General features: G+C 36.7%; 1 protein-coding gene across 1 annotated transcript in view; it reads right to left on the minus strand.

The window, feature by feature from the left end:
• Positions 1–2344: 2344 nt before the first annotated feature.
• Positions 2345–19789, minus strand: part of LOC102806954 (endoribonuclease LACTB2-like) — an 86327-nt gene continuing 68882 nt past the window's right edge. Inside the window, exons 6-7 of the mRNA XM_085507740.1 lie at positions 3179–3260; positions 2345–2614 (exon numbers count right to left, since the gene is read on the minus strand). Coding sequence (XP_085363866.1) covers positions 2562–2614; positions 3179–3260 — 135 coding nt within the window. The 3' untranslated portion in view covers positions 2345–2561. The remainder of the gene's footprint in view (positions 2615–3178; positions 3261–19789) is intronic.

Below are 19789 nucleotides of genomic sequence, written 5' to 3' on the forward strand. Positions count from 1 at the left end.
TCTCGTATAAACGTTTGATGCTGTAGGATATCCGCCATGTTCTCTTAGGTCAAATAGGTCAAATCGCTAATTAACCAATCAAAAAGCTGGATGATGCCAACGTGTTCAAATTACCATAGCTTATTTAAATATGTTAATGTTATTGAACGCAATGCGGAAGAGATTGATGTTGTAGTACGATATTTTGGCTTGGATTTTGATGCGAAAACGGCATGATTTTTTTTAAATAAAAAAATTAGTTGTTTTTAAAAAATAAACTGGGCATCTGAAGAATAATTTAACATTGTTCACAGTGATAACAGCTCATTCTCGAAAGGAAGCTTACCCGCTCACGCTAGTCACGATAAAAATCATACACGTGTACTCTTGAATAGACAGACGTCAATGACTACGGTAAAACTTACTCTATTTTAGCCGGCAGGATTGATTGAAATGTCCGAAAAATGACGCCAAAATACACCTTAAAAGTCCCATTTTATTTTCTTAAATCCCATTTTATTTTTTAATCCAAGGGCGAATTTACGGCAGAATTTGGTCCCTCAAATAAGGGACACGTGAGCTTTGATTCTAACCGGATACATTGCACTGGGTCGGGGAGATAGTTTGCTAAACTTCCATGTATCTTTTGTCCAATGGGTACCTGTACTTCGAACATTCGCAAGTTTTCCTAGGTAGTGCGAGACAGCTTTGTCTTTTGACCTATTAGTTTTGTGCTGACCTCTTCTCCGCGTCTTGATGTTTTGTTTTGCTTGTCATAATACTCACTGATTGATGACTTTGTTTAGATTTTGAGTTACAACTCGGCCACGACCTTTGCTTTTACCATGAAACATGAGGAAGTTTACGTCAATTGACGGACATTGCATTTTTTAAAAACTAATGAAGCACACTGTCTATCATCCCCATTTTTTCATTTGCTGATTTCTATTCTGAAAAATTCGGCCGTCCGAAAATGCACCTTAAATTTGACTCTAAAAACACGTCACATTTCTAACACCAATCATTTAAAACCGGTCGAAATTTTGGAGTTTTTACGGTACTTTAGATATCAGTGTGAAAGCTTAAAATTGGTTAATTATGCAAATTAGGTAATTAATATGTACAGATTTTAACCCACAATTATTCAGGTCTGTCTATTGTCCTACAGCATCCATGTACATTCATTGATATGTGATGTATAGTACCTGAGATATCAGTGTGAAAGTTGGTTAATTATGCAAATTAGGTGATTAATATGCACAAATATTTACCGGAAACTAATTGGGTCTGCATAATTCTAGATTCATTGAAATGTGATGATTAGTACTTTAGATATCAGTAGAAAAGCTGAAAATTAATTATGCAAATTAGGTAATTAATATGCACAATTATTTACCCTAAAACTAATCAGGTCTCTGCATAGTCCTAAAGGATCTATGTACCAAGTTTCATTGAAGTGCGATGATTAGTACTTGAGATACCCGTGGAAAAGCTGAAAATTAACTAATTATGCAAATTAGGTGATTAATATGCACAAATATTTATCGAAAACAATCAATCTCTGCATAGTCCTTGAGTATGTAAGTACCAAGTTTCCTTGAAATGTAATGCTAACTACTTATATCAAATGCTGAAAATTAATTAATTATGCAAATTAGGTAATTAATATGTACTGATATTACCATAAAAACTATCAGGTCTGTGCAGTGTCGTATGACATCTATGTACCAAGTTTCATTGAAATGTGATGATTAGTACTTGAGATATCAGTGGAAAAACTGAAAATTGACTAATCATTATGCAAATTAGGTAATTAGTATCCACGGATTATTACCAAAAACTAATCAAAACCTAGCAATAGTTCAGAGCATCTATGTACCAAGTTTCATCAAAATCCAATGAGTGGTTGTTTAGATATCAGTGGAACAGTCATGGAACCACTAAAAAATAGCTAATTATCATGCAAATTAGGTAATTAATATGCACGGATTTTTACCAAAAATTAATCAAATCTGCGCATATGTTCAGAGCATCTATGTACCAAGTTTCATCAAAATCCAATGAGTGGTTCTTTAGATATCAGTGGAACAGTCATAGAACAGCTAAAAATTAGCTAATTATCATGCAAATTAGGTAATTAACGAGCATGGATTTTTACCAAAACCTAATCAAATCTGCGCATTGGCCCAGAGCATCTATGCACCAAGTTTCATCAAAAACCGATGTATGGTTCTTGAGATAGCAGTGGAACAGTCGGACACACATACACACATACACACACACACACATACACACATACAGACACACTAACTGCAAAGACTCCCATTTTGTGCTTCGCACATGGGAGTCAAAAACATTACTAATATAAATTGTAAATAATCCGCAATGGGACTTTATATAAGTATTAAAACATCAGTACATCCAGAATGTCCCAAAAATTGATATATTTCTTATTTTAAAATACAACATAAAATTAACAGAATACGTAATGACAATGTAGAGTAAGTACATTACATTATTTGTCACAGAATTTGTCTGTTGTCATCAACTTATTTAGACACCATTATTGAGTCAATTTGCAATTACAGCTTGCTGCTTGATAACTTCCATGCTTCCCCTTCCTCACCAAATTTAACTGTCAATTGAAAAAAAGATACAATCAATAATCATATTTTAATAAATGTATGTGGTTATCACAAAAATGCCACAAAATATGCACAAATGCAGTACAACAACTGTATCATCAACACATAGCAGAGGCCAATATGACACCATACTGCCTGAATGCATATTTCATTGATATTATTATACATCAGTAATAATTGAATGAGAGACAAAAAATGTTTTGCAAAATCACAGAATTCCATTTCCATTGTGCATTGGCATCCAATGAAAACTAATAAAATTGATTGAATGTGACATCAACCACGAATGCATCATTGTTTATCATGCTGAAAATGAATTGAAATTGGTTGATATTTCATATCGATTGATGAGATCCCAAATTTGAAGATGATCAAATAAAAACTTTCTGAGTTACTGTAACTAAAAGAAAAAGTTTTATGATGGGGTTAACAACGACAACAACAATTAAGAATTTTCCCCTCATATACCTTACTTTTCTTTTATAATGATACAAACAAGGTAAAAATGAAAATTACATTTTTTGAAAGTATTTCATGTATATATACCGACTCACCCACATTGCCTTCTTTCTCTAGCTTTGATAAATGATGGGTAACATTCCCAGCTGCAGCAGGATACAGGAATTCTGGTGTATCCTACAAATCAAGCAGCAATTATGGATTGTGACTGAAAACACACAAACGATGCTGATGACGATGTGGTGTGTTCACCAATAAGTGTTTCACTTGCCTGGTTATCACTGACAGATGTGTTATACTTCTAAACAATAGGGATCATTTCCTTGCAAGTCAAGCCTCGGGAAAATAGTATTTTCTTTAGATCAATTATGTCATACCAAAGTAGATGTATGTGACTAAGAAGACCACAGCAGTGATTATATGTATTAATTTATGACAATAAATAATGTGAAAGTTGAGATTTTACTGAATAAAGGTAAACAACACAAACTGGTAAGCTTGAATAAATAACTGCTGTCAATCAATGTCACGTGATGTGGATGCACTAAAATATGATGCAGATCTTCACCAACATTTACACGGTTCAATGAAAGGACAATGAAAATGTGTTCACAAATATGAAACATCGCTGCAATGAGTACAAGACAGAAATACCCCTAGTTGGTTGATGTGTTCACAAATATGAAACATCACTGCAATGAGTACAAGACAGAAATATCCCTAGTTGGTTGATGTGTTCACAAATATGAAACATCACTGCAATGAGTACAAGACAGAAATACCCCTAGTTGGTTCATGTGTTCACAAATAAGAAACATCACTGCAATGAGTACAAGACAGAAATACCCCTAGTTGGTTGATGTGTTCACAAATATGAAACATCACTGCAATGAGTACAAGACAGAAATACCCCTAGTTGGTTGATGTGTTCACAAATATGAAACATCACTGCAATGAGTACAAGACAGAAATACCCCTGGTTGGTTGATGTGTTCACAAATATGAAACATCACTGCAATGAGTACAAGACAGAAATACCCCTAGATGGTTGATGTGTTCACAAATATGAAACATCACTGCAATGAGTACAAGACAGAAATACCCCTAGTTGGTTGATGTGTTCACAAATATGAAACATCACTGCAATGAGTACAAGACAGAAATACCCCTAGTTGGTTGATGTGTTCACAAATATGAAACATCACTGCAATGAGTACAAGACAGAAATATCCCTAGTTGGTTGATGTGTTCACAAATATGAAACATCACTGCAATGAGTACAAGACAGAAATACCCCTAGTTGGTTGATGTGTTCACAAATATGATACATCACTGCAATGAGTACAAGACAGAAATACCCCTAGTTGGTTGATGTGTTCACAAATATGATACATCACTGCAATGAGTACAAGACAGAAATACCCCTAGTTGGTTGATGTGTTCACAAATATGAAACATCACTGCAATGAGTACAAGCCAGAAATACCCCTAGTTGGTTGATGTGTTCACAAATATGAAACATCACTGCAATGAGTACAAAACAGAAATACCCCTAGTTGGTTGATGTGTTCACAAATATGAAACATCACTGCAATGAGTACAAGACAGAAATATCCCAAGTTGGTTGATGTGTTCACAAATATGAAACATCACTGCAATGAGTACAAGACAGAAATAACCCTAGTTGGTTGATGTGTTCACAAATATGATACATCACTGCAATGAGTACAAGACAGAAATACCCCTAGTTGGTTGATGTGTTCACAAATATGAAACATCACTGCAATGAGTACAAGCCAGAAATACCCCTAGTTGGTTGATGTGTTCACAAATATGAAACATCACTGCAATGAGTACAAAACAGAAATACCCCTAGTTGGTTGATGTGTTCACAAATATGAAACACCACTGCAATGAGTACAAGACAGAAATACCCCTAGTTGGTTGATGTGTTCACAAATATGAAACATCACTGCAATGAGTACAAGACAGAAATACCCCTAGTTGGTTGATGTGTTCACAAATATGAAACATCACTGCAATGAGTACAAGACAGAAATATCCCTAGTTGGTTGATGTGTTCACAAATATGAAACATCACTGCAATGAGTACAAGACAGAAATACCCCTAGTCGGTTGATGTGTTCACAAATATGAAACATCACTGCAATGAGTACAAGACAGAAATACCCCTAGTTGGTTGATGTGTTCACAAATATGAAACATCACTGCAATGAGTACAAGACAGAAATACCCCTAGTTGGTTGATGTGTTCACAAATATGAAACATCACTGCAATGAGTACAAGACAGAAATACCCCTAGTTGGTTGATGTGTTCACAAATATGAAACATCACTGTAATGAGTACAAGACAGAAATACCCCTAGTTGGTTGATGTGTTCACAAATATGAAACACCACTGCAATGAGTACAAGACAGAAATACCCCTAGTTGGTTGATGTGTTCACAAATATGAAACATCACTGCAATGAGTACAAGACAGAAATACCCCTAGTTGGTTGATGTGTTCACAAATATGAAACATCACTGCAATGAGTACAAGACAGAAATATCCCTAGATGGTTGATGTGTTCACAAATAAGAAACATCACTGCAATGAGTACAAGCCAGAAATACCCCTAGTTGGTTGATGTGTTCACAAATATGAAACATCACTGCAATGAGTACAAGACAGAAATATCCCTAGTTGGTTGATGTGTTCACAAATATGAAACATCACTGCAATGAGTACAAGACAGAAATACCCCTAGTCGGTTGATGTGTTCACAAATATGAAACATCACTGCAATGAGTACAAGACAGAAATACCCCTAGTTGGTTGATGTGTTCACAAATATGAAACATCACTGCAATGAGTACAAGACAGAAATACCCCTAGTTGGTTGATGTGTTCACAAATATGAAACATCACTGCAATGAGTACAAGACAGAAATACCCCTAGTTGGTTGATGTGTTCACAAATATGAAACATCACTGTAATGAGTACAAGACAGAAATACCCCTAGTTGGTTGATGTGTTCACAAATATGAAAGACCACTGCAATGAGTACAAGACAGAAATACCCCTAGTTGGTTGATGTGTTCACAAATATGAAACATCACTGCAATGAGTACAAGACAGAAATACCCCTAGTTGGTTGATGTGTTCACAAATATGAAACATCACTGCAATGAGTACAAGACAGAAATATCCCTAGTTGGTTGATGTGTTCACAAATAAGAAACATCACTGCAATGAGTACAAGCCAGAAATACCCCTAGTTGGTTGATGTGTTCACAAATAAGAAACATCACTGCAATGAGTACAAGACAGAAATACCCCTAGTTGGTTGAAGTGTTCACAAATATGAAACACCACTGCAATGAGTACAAGACAGAAATACCCCTAGTTGGTTGATGTGTTCACAAATATGAAACATCACTGCAATGAGTACAAGACAGAAATACCCCTAGTTGGTTGATGTGTTCACAAATATGAAACATCACTGCAATGAGTACAAGACAGAAATACCCTAGTTGGTTGATGTGTTCACAAATATGAAACATCACTGTAATGAGTACAAGACAGAAATACCCATAGTTGGTTGATGTGTTCACAAATATGAAACATCACTGCAATGAGTACAAGACAGAAATACCCCTAGTTGGTTGATGTGTTCACAAATATGAAACATCACTGCAATGAGTACAAGACAGAAATACCCCTAGTTGGTTGATGTGTTCACAAATATGAAACATCACTGCAATGAGTACAAGACAGAAATACCCCTAGTTGGTTGATGTGTTCACAAATAAGAAACATCACTGCAATGAGTACAAGACAGAAATACCCCTAGTTGGTTGATGTGTTCACAAATATGAAACATCACTGCAATGAGTACAAGACAGAAATACCCCTAGTCGGTTGATGTGTTCACAAATAAGAAACATCACTGCAATGAGTACAAGACAGAAATACCCCTAGTTGGTTGATGTGTTCACAAATATGAAACATCACTGTAATGAGTACAAGACAGAAATACCCCTAGTTGGTTGATGTGTTCACAAATATGAAACATCACTGCAATGAGTACAAGACAGAAATACCCCTAGTTGGTTGATGTGTTCACATATATGAAACATCACTGCAATGAGTACAAGACAGAAATACCCGTAGTTGGTTGATGTGTTCACAAATATGAAACATCACTGCAATGAGTACAAGACAGAAATACCCCTAGTTGGTTGATGTGTTCACAAATAAGAAACATCACTGCAATGAGTACAAGACAGAAAAACCCCAAGTTGGTTGATGTGTTCACAAATAAGAAACATCACTGCAATGAGTACAAGACAGAAATACCCCTAGTTGGTTGATGTGTTCACAAATATGAAACATCACTGCAATGAGTACAAGACAGAAATACCCCTAGTCGGTTGATGTGTTCACATATATGAAACATCACTGCAATGAGTACAAGACAGAAATATCCCTAGTTGGTTGATGTGTTCACAAATATGAAACACCACTGCAATGAGTACAAGACAGAAATACCCCTAGTTGGTTGATGTGTTCACAAATATGAAACACCACTGCAATGAGTACAAGACAGAAATATCCCTAGTTGGTTGATGTGTTCACAAATATGAAACACCACTGCAATGAGTACAAGACAGAAATATCCCTAGTTGGTTGATGTGTTCACAAATATGAAACATCACTGCAATGAGTACAAGACAGAAATACCCCTAGTTGGTTGATGTGTTCACAAATATGAAACACCACTGCAATGAGTACAAGACAGAAATATCCCTAGTTGGTTGATGTGTTCACAAATATGAAACATCACTGCAATGAGTACAAGACAGAAATATCCCTAGTTGGTTGATGTGTTCACAAATATGAAACACCACTGCAATGAGTACAAGACAGAAATACCCCTAGTTGGTTGATGTGTTCACATATATGAAACATCACTGCAATGAGTACAAGACAGAAATACCCCTAGTTGGTTGATGTGTTCACAAATATGAAACACCACTGCAATGAGTACAAGACAGAAATACCCCTAGTTGGTTGATGTGTTCACAAATATGAAACATCACTGCAATGAGTACAAGACAGAAATACCCCTAGTTGGTTGATGTGTTCACAAATATGAAACATCACTGCAATGAGTACAAGACAGAAATACCCCTAGTTGGTTGATGTGTTCACAAATATGAAACACCACTGCAATGAGTACAAGACAGAAATATCCCTAGTTGGTTGATGTGTTCACATATATGAAACATCACTGCAATGAGTACAAGACAGAAATACCCCTAGTTGGTTGATGTGTTCACAAATATGAAACACCACTGCAATGAGTACAAGACAGAAATACCCCTAGTTGGTTGATGTGTTCACAAATATGAAACACCACTGCAATGAGTACAAGACAGAAATATCCCTAGTTGGTGGATGTGTTCACATATATGAAACATCACTGCAATGAGTACAAGACAGAAATACCCCTAGTTGGTTGATGTGTTCACAAATATGAAACACCACTGCAATGAGTACAAGACAGAAATACCCCTAGTTGGTTGATGTGTTCACAAATATGAAACATCACTGCAATGAGTACAAGACAGAAATACCCCTAGTTGGTTGATGTGTTCACAAATATGAAACATCACTGCAATGAGTACAAGACAGAAATACCCCTAGTTGGTTGAAGTGTTCACAAATATGAAACACCACTGCAATGAGTACAAGACAGAAATACCCCTAGTTGGTTGATGTGTTCACAAATATGAAACATCACTGCAATGAGTACAAGACAGAAATATCCCTATTTGGTTGATGTGTTCACAAATATGAAACACCACTGCAATGAGTACAAGACAGAAATACCCCTAGTTGGTTGATGTGTTCACAAATATGAAACACCACTGCAATGAGTACAAGACAGAAATATCCCTAGTTGGTTGATGTGTTCACATATATGAAACATCACTGCAATGAGTACAAGACAGAAATACCCCTAGTTGGTTGATGTGTTCACAAATATGAAACACCACTGCAATGAGTACAAGACAGAAATACCCCTAGTTGGTTGATGTGTTCACAAATATGAAACACCACTGCAATGAGTACAAGACAGAAATATCCCTAGTTGGTTGATGTGTTCACATATATGAAACATCACTGCAATGAGTACAAGACAGAAATACCCCTAGTTGGTTGATGTGTTCACAAATATGAAACACCACTGCAATGAGTACAAGACAGAAATACCCCTAGTTGGTTGATGTGTTCACAAATATGAAACACCACTGCAATGAGTACAAGACAGAAATATCCCTAGTTGGTTGATGTGTTCACATATATGAAACATCACTGCAATGAGTACAAGACAGAAATACCCCTAGTTGGTTGATGTGTTCACAAATATGAAACACCACTGCAATGAGTACAAGACAGAAATACCCCTAGTTGGTTGATGTGTTCACAAATATGAAACATCACTGCAATGAGTACAAGACAGAAATACCCCTAGTTGGTTGATGTGTTCACAAATATGAAACATCACTGCAATGATTACAAGACAGAAATACCCCTAGTTGGTTGAAGTGTTCACAAATATGAAACACCACTGCAATGAGTACAAGACAGAAATACCCCTAGTTGGTTGATGTGTTCACAAATATGAAACATCACTGCAATGAGTACAAGACAGAAATATCCCTATTTGGTTGATGTGTTCACAAATATGAAACACCACTGCAATGAGTACAAGACAGAAATACCCCTAGTTGGTTGATGTGTTCACAAATATGAAACACCACTGCAATGAGTACAAGACAGAAATATCCCTAGTTGGTTGATGTGTTCACAAATATGAAACACCACTGCAATGAGTACAAGACAGAAATATCCCTAGTTGGTTGATGTGTTCACAAATATGAAACATCACTGCAATGAGTACAAGACAGAAATACCCCTAGTTGGTTGATGTGTTCACAAATATGAAACACCACTGCAATGAGTACAAGACAGAAATATCCCTAGTTGGTTGATGTGTTCACAAATATGAAACATCACTGCAATGAGTACAAGACAGAAATACCCCTAGTTGGTTGATGTGTTCACAAATATGAAACACCACTGTAATGAGTACAAGACAGAAATACCCCTAGTTGGTTGATGTGTTCACAAATATGAAACATCACTGCAATGAGTACAAGACAGAAATACCCCTAGTTGGTTGATGTGTTCACAAATATGAAACATCACTGCAATGAGTACAAGACAGAAATACCCCTAGTTGGTTGATGTGTTCACAAATATGAAACATCACTGCAATGAGTACAAGACAGAAATACCCCTAGTTGGTTGAAGAGTTCACAAATATGAAACACCACTGCAATGAGTACAAGACAGAAATACCCCTAGTTGGTTGATGTGTTCACAAATATGAAACATCACTGCAATGAGTACAAGACAGAAGTATCCCTAGTTGGTTGATGTGTTCACAAATATGAAACACCACTGCAATGAGTACAAGACAGAAATACCCCTAGTTGGTTGATGTGTTCACAAATATGAAACACCACTGCAATGAGTACAAGACAGAAATATCCCTAGTTGGTTGATGTGTTCACAAATATGAAACACCACTGCAATGAGTACAAGACAGAAATATCCCTAGTTGGTTGATGTGTTCACAAATATGAAACATCACTGCAATGAGTACAAGACAGAAATACCCCTAGTTGGTTGATGTGTTCACAAATATGAAACACCACTGCAATGAGTACAAGACAGAAATATCCCTAGTTGGTTGATGTGTTCACAAATATGAAACATCACTGCAATGAGTACAAGACAGAAATACCCCTAGTTGGTTGATGTGTTCACAAATATGAAACACCACTGCAATGAGTACAAGACAGAAATACCCCTAGTTGGTTGATGTGTTCACAAATATGAAACATCACTGCAATGAGTACAAGACAGAAATACCCCTAGTTGGTTGATGTGTTCACAAATATGAAACATCACTGCAATGAGTACAAGACAGAAATACCCCTAGTTGGTTGATGTGTTCACAAATATGAAACATCACTGCAATGAGTACAAGACAGAAATACCCCTAGTTGGTTGATGTGTTCACAAATATGAAACACCACTGCAATGAGTACAAGACAGAAATATCCCTAGTTGGTTGATGTGTTCACATATATGAAACATCACTGCAATGAGTACAAGACAGAAATACCACTAGTTGGTTGATGTGTTCACAAATATGAAACATCACTGTAATGAGTACAAGACAGAAATACCCCTAGTTGGTTGATGTGTTCACAAATATGAAACATCACTGCAATGAGTACAAGACAGACATACCCCTAGTTGGTTGATGTGTTCACAAATATGAAACATCACTGCAATGAGTACAAGACAGAAATATCCCTAGTTGGTTGATGTGTTCACAAAAATGAAACACCACTGCAATGAGTACAAGACAGAAATACCCCTAGTTGGTTGATGTGTTCACAAATATGAAACATCACTGCAATGAGTACAAGACAGAAATATCCCTAGTTGGTTGATGTGTTCACATATATGAAACATCACTGCAATGAGTACAAGACAGAAATACCCGTAGTTGGTTGATGTGTTCACAAATATGAAACATCACTGCAATGAGTACAAGACAGAAATACCCCTAGTTGGTTGATGTGTTCACAAATATGAAACATCACTGCAATGAGTACAAGACAGAAATATCCCTAGTTGGTTACTGTGTTCACAAATATGAAACATCACTGCAATGAGTACAAGACAGAAATACCCCTAGTTGGTTGATGTGTTCACAAATATGAAACATCACTGCAATGAGTACAAGACAGAAATACCCGTAGTTGGTTGATGTGTTCACAAATAAGAAACATCACTGCAATGAGTACAAGACAGAAATACCCGTAGTTGGTTGATGTGTTCACAAATATGAAACATCACTGCAATGAGTACAAGACAGAAATACCCGTAGTTGGTTGATGTGTTCACAAATATGAAACATCACTGCAATGAGTACAAGACAGAAATACCCGTAGTTGGTTGATGTGTTCACAAATATGAAACACCACTGAAATGAGTACAAGACAGAAATACCCCTAGTTGGTTGATGTGTTCACAAATATGAAACATCACTGCAATGAGTACAAGACAGAAATATCCCTAGTTGGTTGATGTGTTCACAAATATGAAACATCACTGTAATGAGTACAAGACAGAAATACCCCTAGTTGGTTGATGTGTTCACAAATATGAAACATCACTGCAATGAGTACAAGACAGAAATACCCCTAGTTCTTTGATGTGTTCACAAATATGAAACATCACTGCAATGAGTACAAGACAGAAATACCCCTAGTTGGTTGATGTGTTCACAAATATGAAACACCACTGCAATGAGTACAAGACAGAAATACCCCTAGTTGGTTGATGTGTTCACAAATATGAAACATCACTGCAATGAGTACAAGACAGAAATACCCCTAGTTGGTTGATGTGTTCACAAATATGAAACATCACTGCAATGAGTACAAGACAGAAATACCCCTAGTTGGTTGATGTGTTCACAAATATGAAACATCACTGCAATGAGTACAAGACAGAAATATCCCAAGTTGGTTGATGTGTTCACAAATATGAAACATCACTGCAATGAGTACAAGACAGAAATACCCCTAGTTGGTTGATGTGTTCACAAATATGAAACACCACTGTAATGAGTACAAGCCAGAAATACCCCTAGTTGGTTGATGTGTTCACAAATATGAAACATCACTGCAATGAGTACAAGACAGAAATACCCCTAGTTGGATGATGTGTTCACAAATATGAAACATCACTGCAATGAGTACAAGCCAGAAATACCCCTAGTTGGTTGATGTGTTCACAAATATGAAACATCACTGCAATCAGTACAAGACAGAACTATCCCTAGTTGGTTGATGTGTTCACAAATATGAAACATCACTGCAATGAGTACAAGACAGAAATACCCCTAGTTGGATGATGTGTTCACAAATATGAAACATCACTGCAATGAGTACAAGACAGAAATACCCCTAGTTGGTTGATGTGTTCACAAATATGAAACATCACTGCAATGAGTACAAGACAGAAATACCCCTAGTTGGTTGATGTGTTCACAAATATGAAACATCACAGTAATGAGTACAAACCAGAAATACCTCTAGTTGGTTGATGTGTTCATAAATATGAAACATCACTGCAATGAGTACAAGACAGAAATATCCCTAGTTGGTTGATGTGTTCACAAATATGAAACATCACTGCAATGAGTACAAGACAGAAATACCCCTAGTTGGTTGATGTGTTCACAAATATGAAACATCACTGCAATGAGTACAAGACAGAAATACCCCTAGTTGGTTGATGTGTTCACAAATATGAAACATCACAGTAATGAGTACAAGACAGAAATACCTCTAGTTGGTTGATGTGTTCATAAATATGAAACATCACTGCAATGAGTACAAGACAGAAATATCCCTAGTTGGTTGATGTGTTCACAAATATGAAACATCACTGCAATGAGTACAAGACAGAAATACCCCTAGTTGGTTGATGTGTTCACAAATATGAAACATCACTGCAATGAGTACAAGACAGAAATACCTCTAGTTGGTTGATGTGTTCACAAATATGAAACATCACTGCAATGAGTACAAGACAGAAATATCCCTAGTTGGTTACTGTGTTCACAAATATGAAACATCACTGCAATGAGTACAAGACAGAAATACCCGTAGTTGGTTGATGTGTTCACAAATAAGAAACATCACTGCAATGAGTACAAGACAGAAATACCCGTAGTTGGTTGATGTGTTCACAAATATGAAACATCACTGCAATGAGTACAAGACAGAAATACCCGTAGTTGGTTGATGTGTTCACAAATATGAAACATCACTGCAATGAGTACAAGACAGAAATACCCGTAGTTGGTTGATGTGTTCACAAATATGAAACACCACTGCAATGAGTACAAGACAGAAATACCCTTAGTTGGTTGATGTGTTCACAAATATGAAACATCACTGCAATGAGTACAAGACAGAAATATCCCTAGTTGGTTGATGTGTTCACAAATATGAAACATCACTGTAATGAGTACAAGACAGAAATACCCCTAGTTGGTTGATGTGTTCACAAATATGAAACATCACTGCAATGAGTACAAGACAGAAATACCCCTAGTTGGTTGATGTGTTCACAAATATGAAACATCACTGCAATGAGTACAAGACAGAAATACCCCTAGTTCGTTGATGTGTTCACAAATATGAAACATCACTGCAATGAGTACAAGACAGAAATACCCCTAGTTGGTTGATGTGTTCACAAATATGAAACATCACTGCAATGAGTACAAGACAGAAATATCCCAAGTTGGTTGATGTGTTCACAAATATGAAACATCACTGCAGTGAGTACAAGACAGAAATACCCCTAGTTGGTTGATGTGTTCACAAATATGAAACACCACTGTAATGAGTACAAGCCAGAAATACCCCTAGTTGGTTGATGTGTTCACAAATATGAAACATCACTGCAATGAGTACAAGACAGAAATACCCCTAGTTGGATGATGTGTTCACAAATATGAAACATCACTGCAATGAGTACAAGCCAGAAATACCCCTAGTTGGTTGATGTGTTCACAAATATGAAACATCACTGCAATCAGTACAAGACAGAACTATCCCTAGTTGGTTGATGTGTTCACAAATATGAAACATCACTGCAATGAGTACAAGACAGAAATACCCCTAGTTGGATGATGTGTTCACAAATATGAAACATCACTGCAATGAGTACAAGACAGAAATACCCCTAGTTGGTTGATGTGTTCACAAATATGAAACATCACTGCAATGAGTACAAGACAGAAATACCCCTAGTTGGTTGATGTGTTCACAAATATGAAACATCACAGTAATGAGTACAAGCCAGAAATACCTCTAGTTGGTTGATGTGTTCATAAATATGAAACATCACTGCAATGAGTACAAGACAGAAATATCCCTAGTTGGTTGATGTGTTCACAAATATGAAACATCACTGCAATGACTACAAGACAGAAATACCCCTAGTTGGTTGATGTGTTCACAAATATGAAACATCACTGCAATGAGTACAAGACAGAAATACCCCTAGTTGGTTGATGTGTTCACAAATATGAAACATCACTGCAATGAGTACAAGACAGAAATACCCCTAGTTGGTTGATGTGTTCACAAATATGAAACATCACTGCAATGAGTACAAGACAGAAATACCCCTAGTTGGTTGATGTGTTCACAAATAAGAAACATCACTGCAATGAGTACAAGACAGAAATACCCCTAGTTGGTTGATGTGTTCACAAATAAGAAACATCACTGCAATGAGTACAAGACAGAAATACCCCTAGTTGGTTGAAGTGTTCACAAATATGAAACACCACTGCAATGAGTACAAGACAGAAATACCCCTAGTTGGTTGATGTGTTCACAAATAAGAAACATCACTGCAATGAGTACAAGACAGAAATACCCCTAGTTGGTTGAAGTGTTCACAAATATGAAACACCACTGCAATGAGTACAAGACAGAAATACCCCTAGTTGGTTGATGTGTTCACAAATATGAAACACCACTGCAATGAGTACAAGACAGAAATACCCCTAGTTGGTTGATGTGTTCACAAATATGAAACACCACTGCAATGAGTACAAGACAGAAATACCCGTAGTTGGTTGATGTGTTCACAAATATGAAACACCACTGCAATGAGTACAAGACAGAAATACCCCTAGTTGGTTGATGTGTTCACAAATATGAAACATCACTGTAATGAGTACAAGACAGAAATACCCCTAGTTGGTTGATGTGTTCACAAATATGAAACACCACTGCAATGAGTACAAGACAGAAATACCCCTAGTTGGTTGATGTGTTCACAAATAAGAAACATCACTGCAATGAGTACAAGACAGAAATACCCCTAGTTGGTTGATGTGTTCACAAATATGAAACACCACTGCAATGAGTACAAGACAGAAATACCCCTAGTTGGTTGATGTGTTCACAAATAAGAAACATCACTGCAATGAGTACAAGACAGAAATACCCCTAGTTGGTTGATGTGTTCACAAATAAGAAACATCACTGCAATGAGTACAAGACAGAAATACCCCTAGTTGGTTGAAGTGTTCACAAATATGAAACACCACTGCAATGAGTACAAGACAGAAATACCCCTAGTTGGTTGATGTGTTCACAAATATGAAACACCACTGCAATGAGTACAAGACAGAAATACCCCTTGTTGGTTGATGTGTTCACAAATATGAAACACCACTGCAATGAGTACAAGACAGAAATACCCCTAGTTGGTTGATGTGTTCACCAATATGAAACATCACTGCAATGAGTACAAGACAGAAATACCCCTAGTTGGTTGATGTGTTCACAAATATGAAACACCACTGCAATGAGTACAAGACAGAAATACCCCTAGTTGGTTGATGTGTTCACATATATGAAACATCACTGCAATGAGTACAAGACAGAAATATCCCTAGTTGGTTGATGTGTTCACAAATATGAAACATCACTGCAATGAGTACAAGACAGAAATACCCCTAGTTGGTTGATGTGTTCACAAATATGAAACATCACTGCAATGAGTACAAGACAGAAATACCCCTAGTTGGTTGATGTGTTCACAAATATGAAACACCACTGCAATGAGTACAAGACAGAAATATCCCTAGTTGGTTGATGTGTTCACATATATGAAACATCACTGCAATGAGTACAAGACAGAAATACCACTAGTTGGTTGATGTGTTCACAAATATGAAACATCACTGTAATGAGTACAAGACAGAAATACCCCTAGTTGGTTGATGTGTTCACAAATATGAAACATCACTGCAATGAGTACAAGACAGACATACCCCTAGTTGGTTGATGTGTTCACAAATATGAAACATCACTGCAATGAGTACAAGACAGAAATATCCCTAGTTGGTTGATGTGTTCACAAAAATGAAACACCACTGCAATGAGTACAAGACAGAAATACCCCTAGTTGGTTGATGTGTTCACAAATATGAAACATCACTGCAATGAGTACAAGACAGAAATATCCCTAGTTGGTTGATGTGTTCACATATATGAAACATCACTGCAATGAGTACAAGACAGAAATACCCGTAGTTGGTTGATGTGTTCACAAATATGAAACATCACTGCAATGAGTACAAGACAGAAATACCCCTAGTTGGTTGATGTGTTCACAAATATGAAACATCACTGCAATGAGTACAAGACAGAAATATCCCTAGTTGGTTACTGTGTTCACAAATATGAAACATCACTGCAATGAGTACAAGACAGAAATACCCCTAGTTGGTTGATGTGTTCACAAATATGAAACATCACTGCAATGAGTACAAGACAGAAATACCCGTAGTTGGTTGATGTGTTCACAAATAAGAAACATCACTGCAATGAGTACAAGACAGAAATACCCGTAGTTGGTTGATGTGTTCACAAATATGAAACATCACTGCAATGAGTACAAGACAGAAATACCCGTAGTTGGTTGATGTGTTCACAAATATGAAACATCACTGCAATGAGTACAAGACAGAAATACCCGTAGTTGGTTGATGTGTTCACAAATATGAAACACCACTGAAATGAGTACAAGACAGAAATACCCCTAGTTGGTTGATGTGTTCACAAATATGAAACATCACTGCAATGAGTACAAGACAGAAATATCCCTAGTTGGTTGATGTGTTCACAAATATGAAACATCACTGTAATGAGTACAAGACAGAAATACCCCTAGTTGGTTGATGTGTTCACAAATATGAAACATCACTGCAATGAGTACAAGACAGAAATACCCCTAGTTCTTTGATGTGTTCACAAATATGAAACATCACTGCAATGAGTACAAGACAGAAATACCCCTAGTTGGTTAATGTGTTCACCAATATGAAACACCACTGCAATGAGTACAAGACAGAAATACCCCTAGTTGGTTGATGTGTTCACAAATATGAAACACCACTGCAATGAGTACAAGACAGAAATACCCCTAGTTGGTTGATGTGTTCACAAATATGAAACATCACTGCAATGAGTACAAGACAGAAATACCCCTAGTTGGTTGATGTGTTCACAAATATGAAACATCACTGCAATGAGTACAAGACAGAAATACCCCTAGTTGGTTGATGTGTTCACAAATATGAAACATCACTGCAATGAGTACAAGACAGAAATATCCCAAGTTGGTTGATGTGTTCACAAATATGAAACATCACTGCAATGAGTACAAGACAGAAATACCCCTAGTTGGTTGATGTGTTCACAAATATGAAACACCACTGTAATGAGTACAAGCCAGAAATACCCCTAGTTGGTTGATGTGTTCACAAATATGAAACATCACTGCAATGAGTACAAGACAGAAATACCCCTAGTTGGATGATGTGTTCACAAATATGAAACATCACTGCAATGAGTACAAGCCAGAAATACCCCTAGTTGGTTGATGTGTTCACAAATATGAAACATCACTGCAATCAGTACAAGACAGAACTATCCCTAGTTGGTTGATGTGTTCACAAATATGAAACATCACTGCAATGAGTACAAGACAGAAATACCCCTAGTTGGATGATGTGTTCACAAATATGAAACATCACTGCAATGAGTACAAGACAGAAATACCCCTAGTTGGTTGATGTGTTCACAAATATGAAACATCACTGCAATGAGTACAAGACAGAAATACCCCTAGTTGGTTGATGTGTTCACAAATATGAAACATCACAGTAATGAGTACAAACCAGAAATACCTCTAGTTGGTTGATGTGTTCATAAATATGAAACATCACTGCAATGAGTACAAGACAGAAATATCCCTAGTTGGTTGATGTGTTCACAAATATGAAACATCACTGCAATGAGTACAAGACAGAAATACCCCTAGTTGGTTGATGTGTTCACAAATATGAAACATCACTGCAATGAGTACAAGACAGAAATACCCCTAGTTGGTTGATGTGTTCACAAATATGAAACATCACAGTAATGAGTACAAGACAGAAATACCTCTAGTTGGTTGATGTGTTCATAAATATGAAACATCACTGCAATGAGTACAAGACAGAAATATCCCTAGTTGGTTGATGTGTTCACAAATATGAAACATCACTGCAATGAGTACAAGACAGAAATACCCCTAGTTGGTTGATGTGTTCACAAATATGAAACATCACTGCAATGAGTACAAGACAGAAATACCTCTAGTTGGTTGATGTGTTCACAAATATGAAACATCACTGCAATGAGTACAAGACAGAAATATCCCTAGTTGGTTACTGTGTTCACAAATATGAAACATCACTGCAATGAGTACAAGACAGAAATACCCGTAGTTGGTTGATGTGTTCACAAATAAGAAACATCACTGCAATGAGTACAAGACAGAAATACCCGTAGTTGGTTGATGTGTTCACAAATATGAAACATCACTGCAATGAGTACAAGACAGAAATACCCGTAGTTGGTTGATGTGTTCACAAATATGAAACATCACTGCAATGAGTACAA

The sequence above is a fragment of the Saccoglossus kowalevskii genome, chromosome 14 (assembly GCF_978046115.1).
Source record: "Saccoglossus kowalevskii chromosome 14, keSacKowa6.1, whole genome shotgun sequence".
In the NCBI taxonomy this organism is placed as follows: Eukaryota; Metazoa; Hemichordata; class Enteropneusta; family Harrimaniidae; genus Saccoglossus; species Saccoglossus kowalevskii.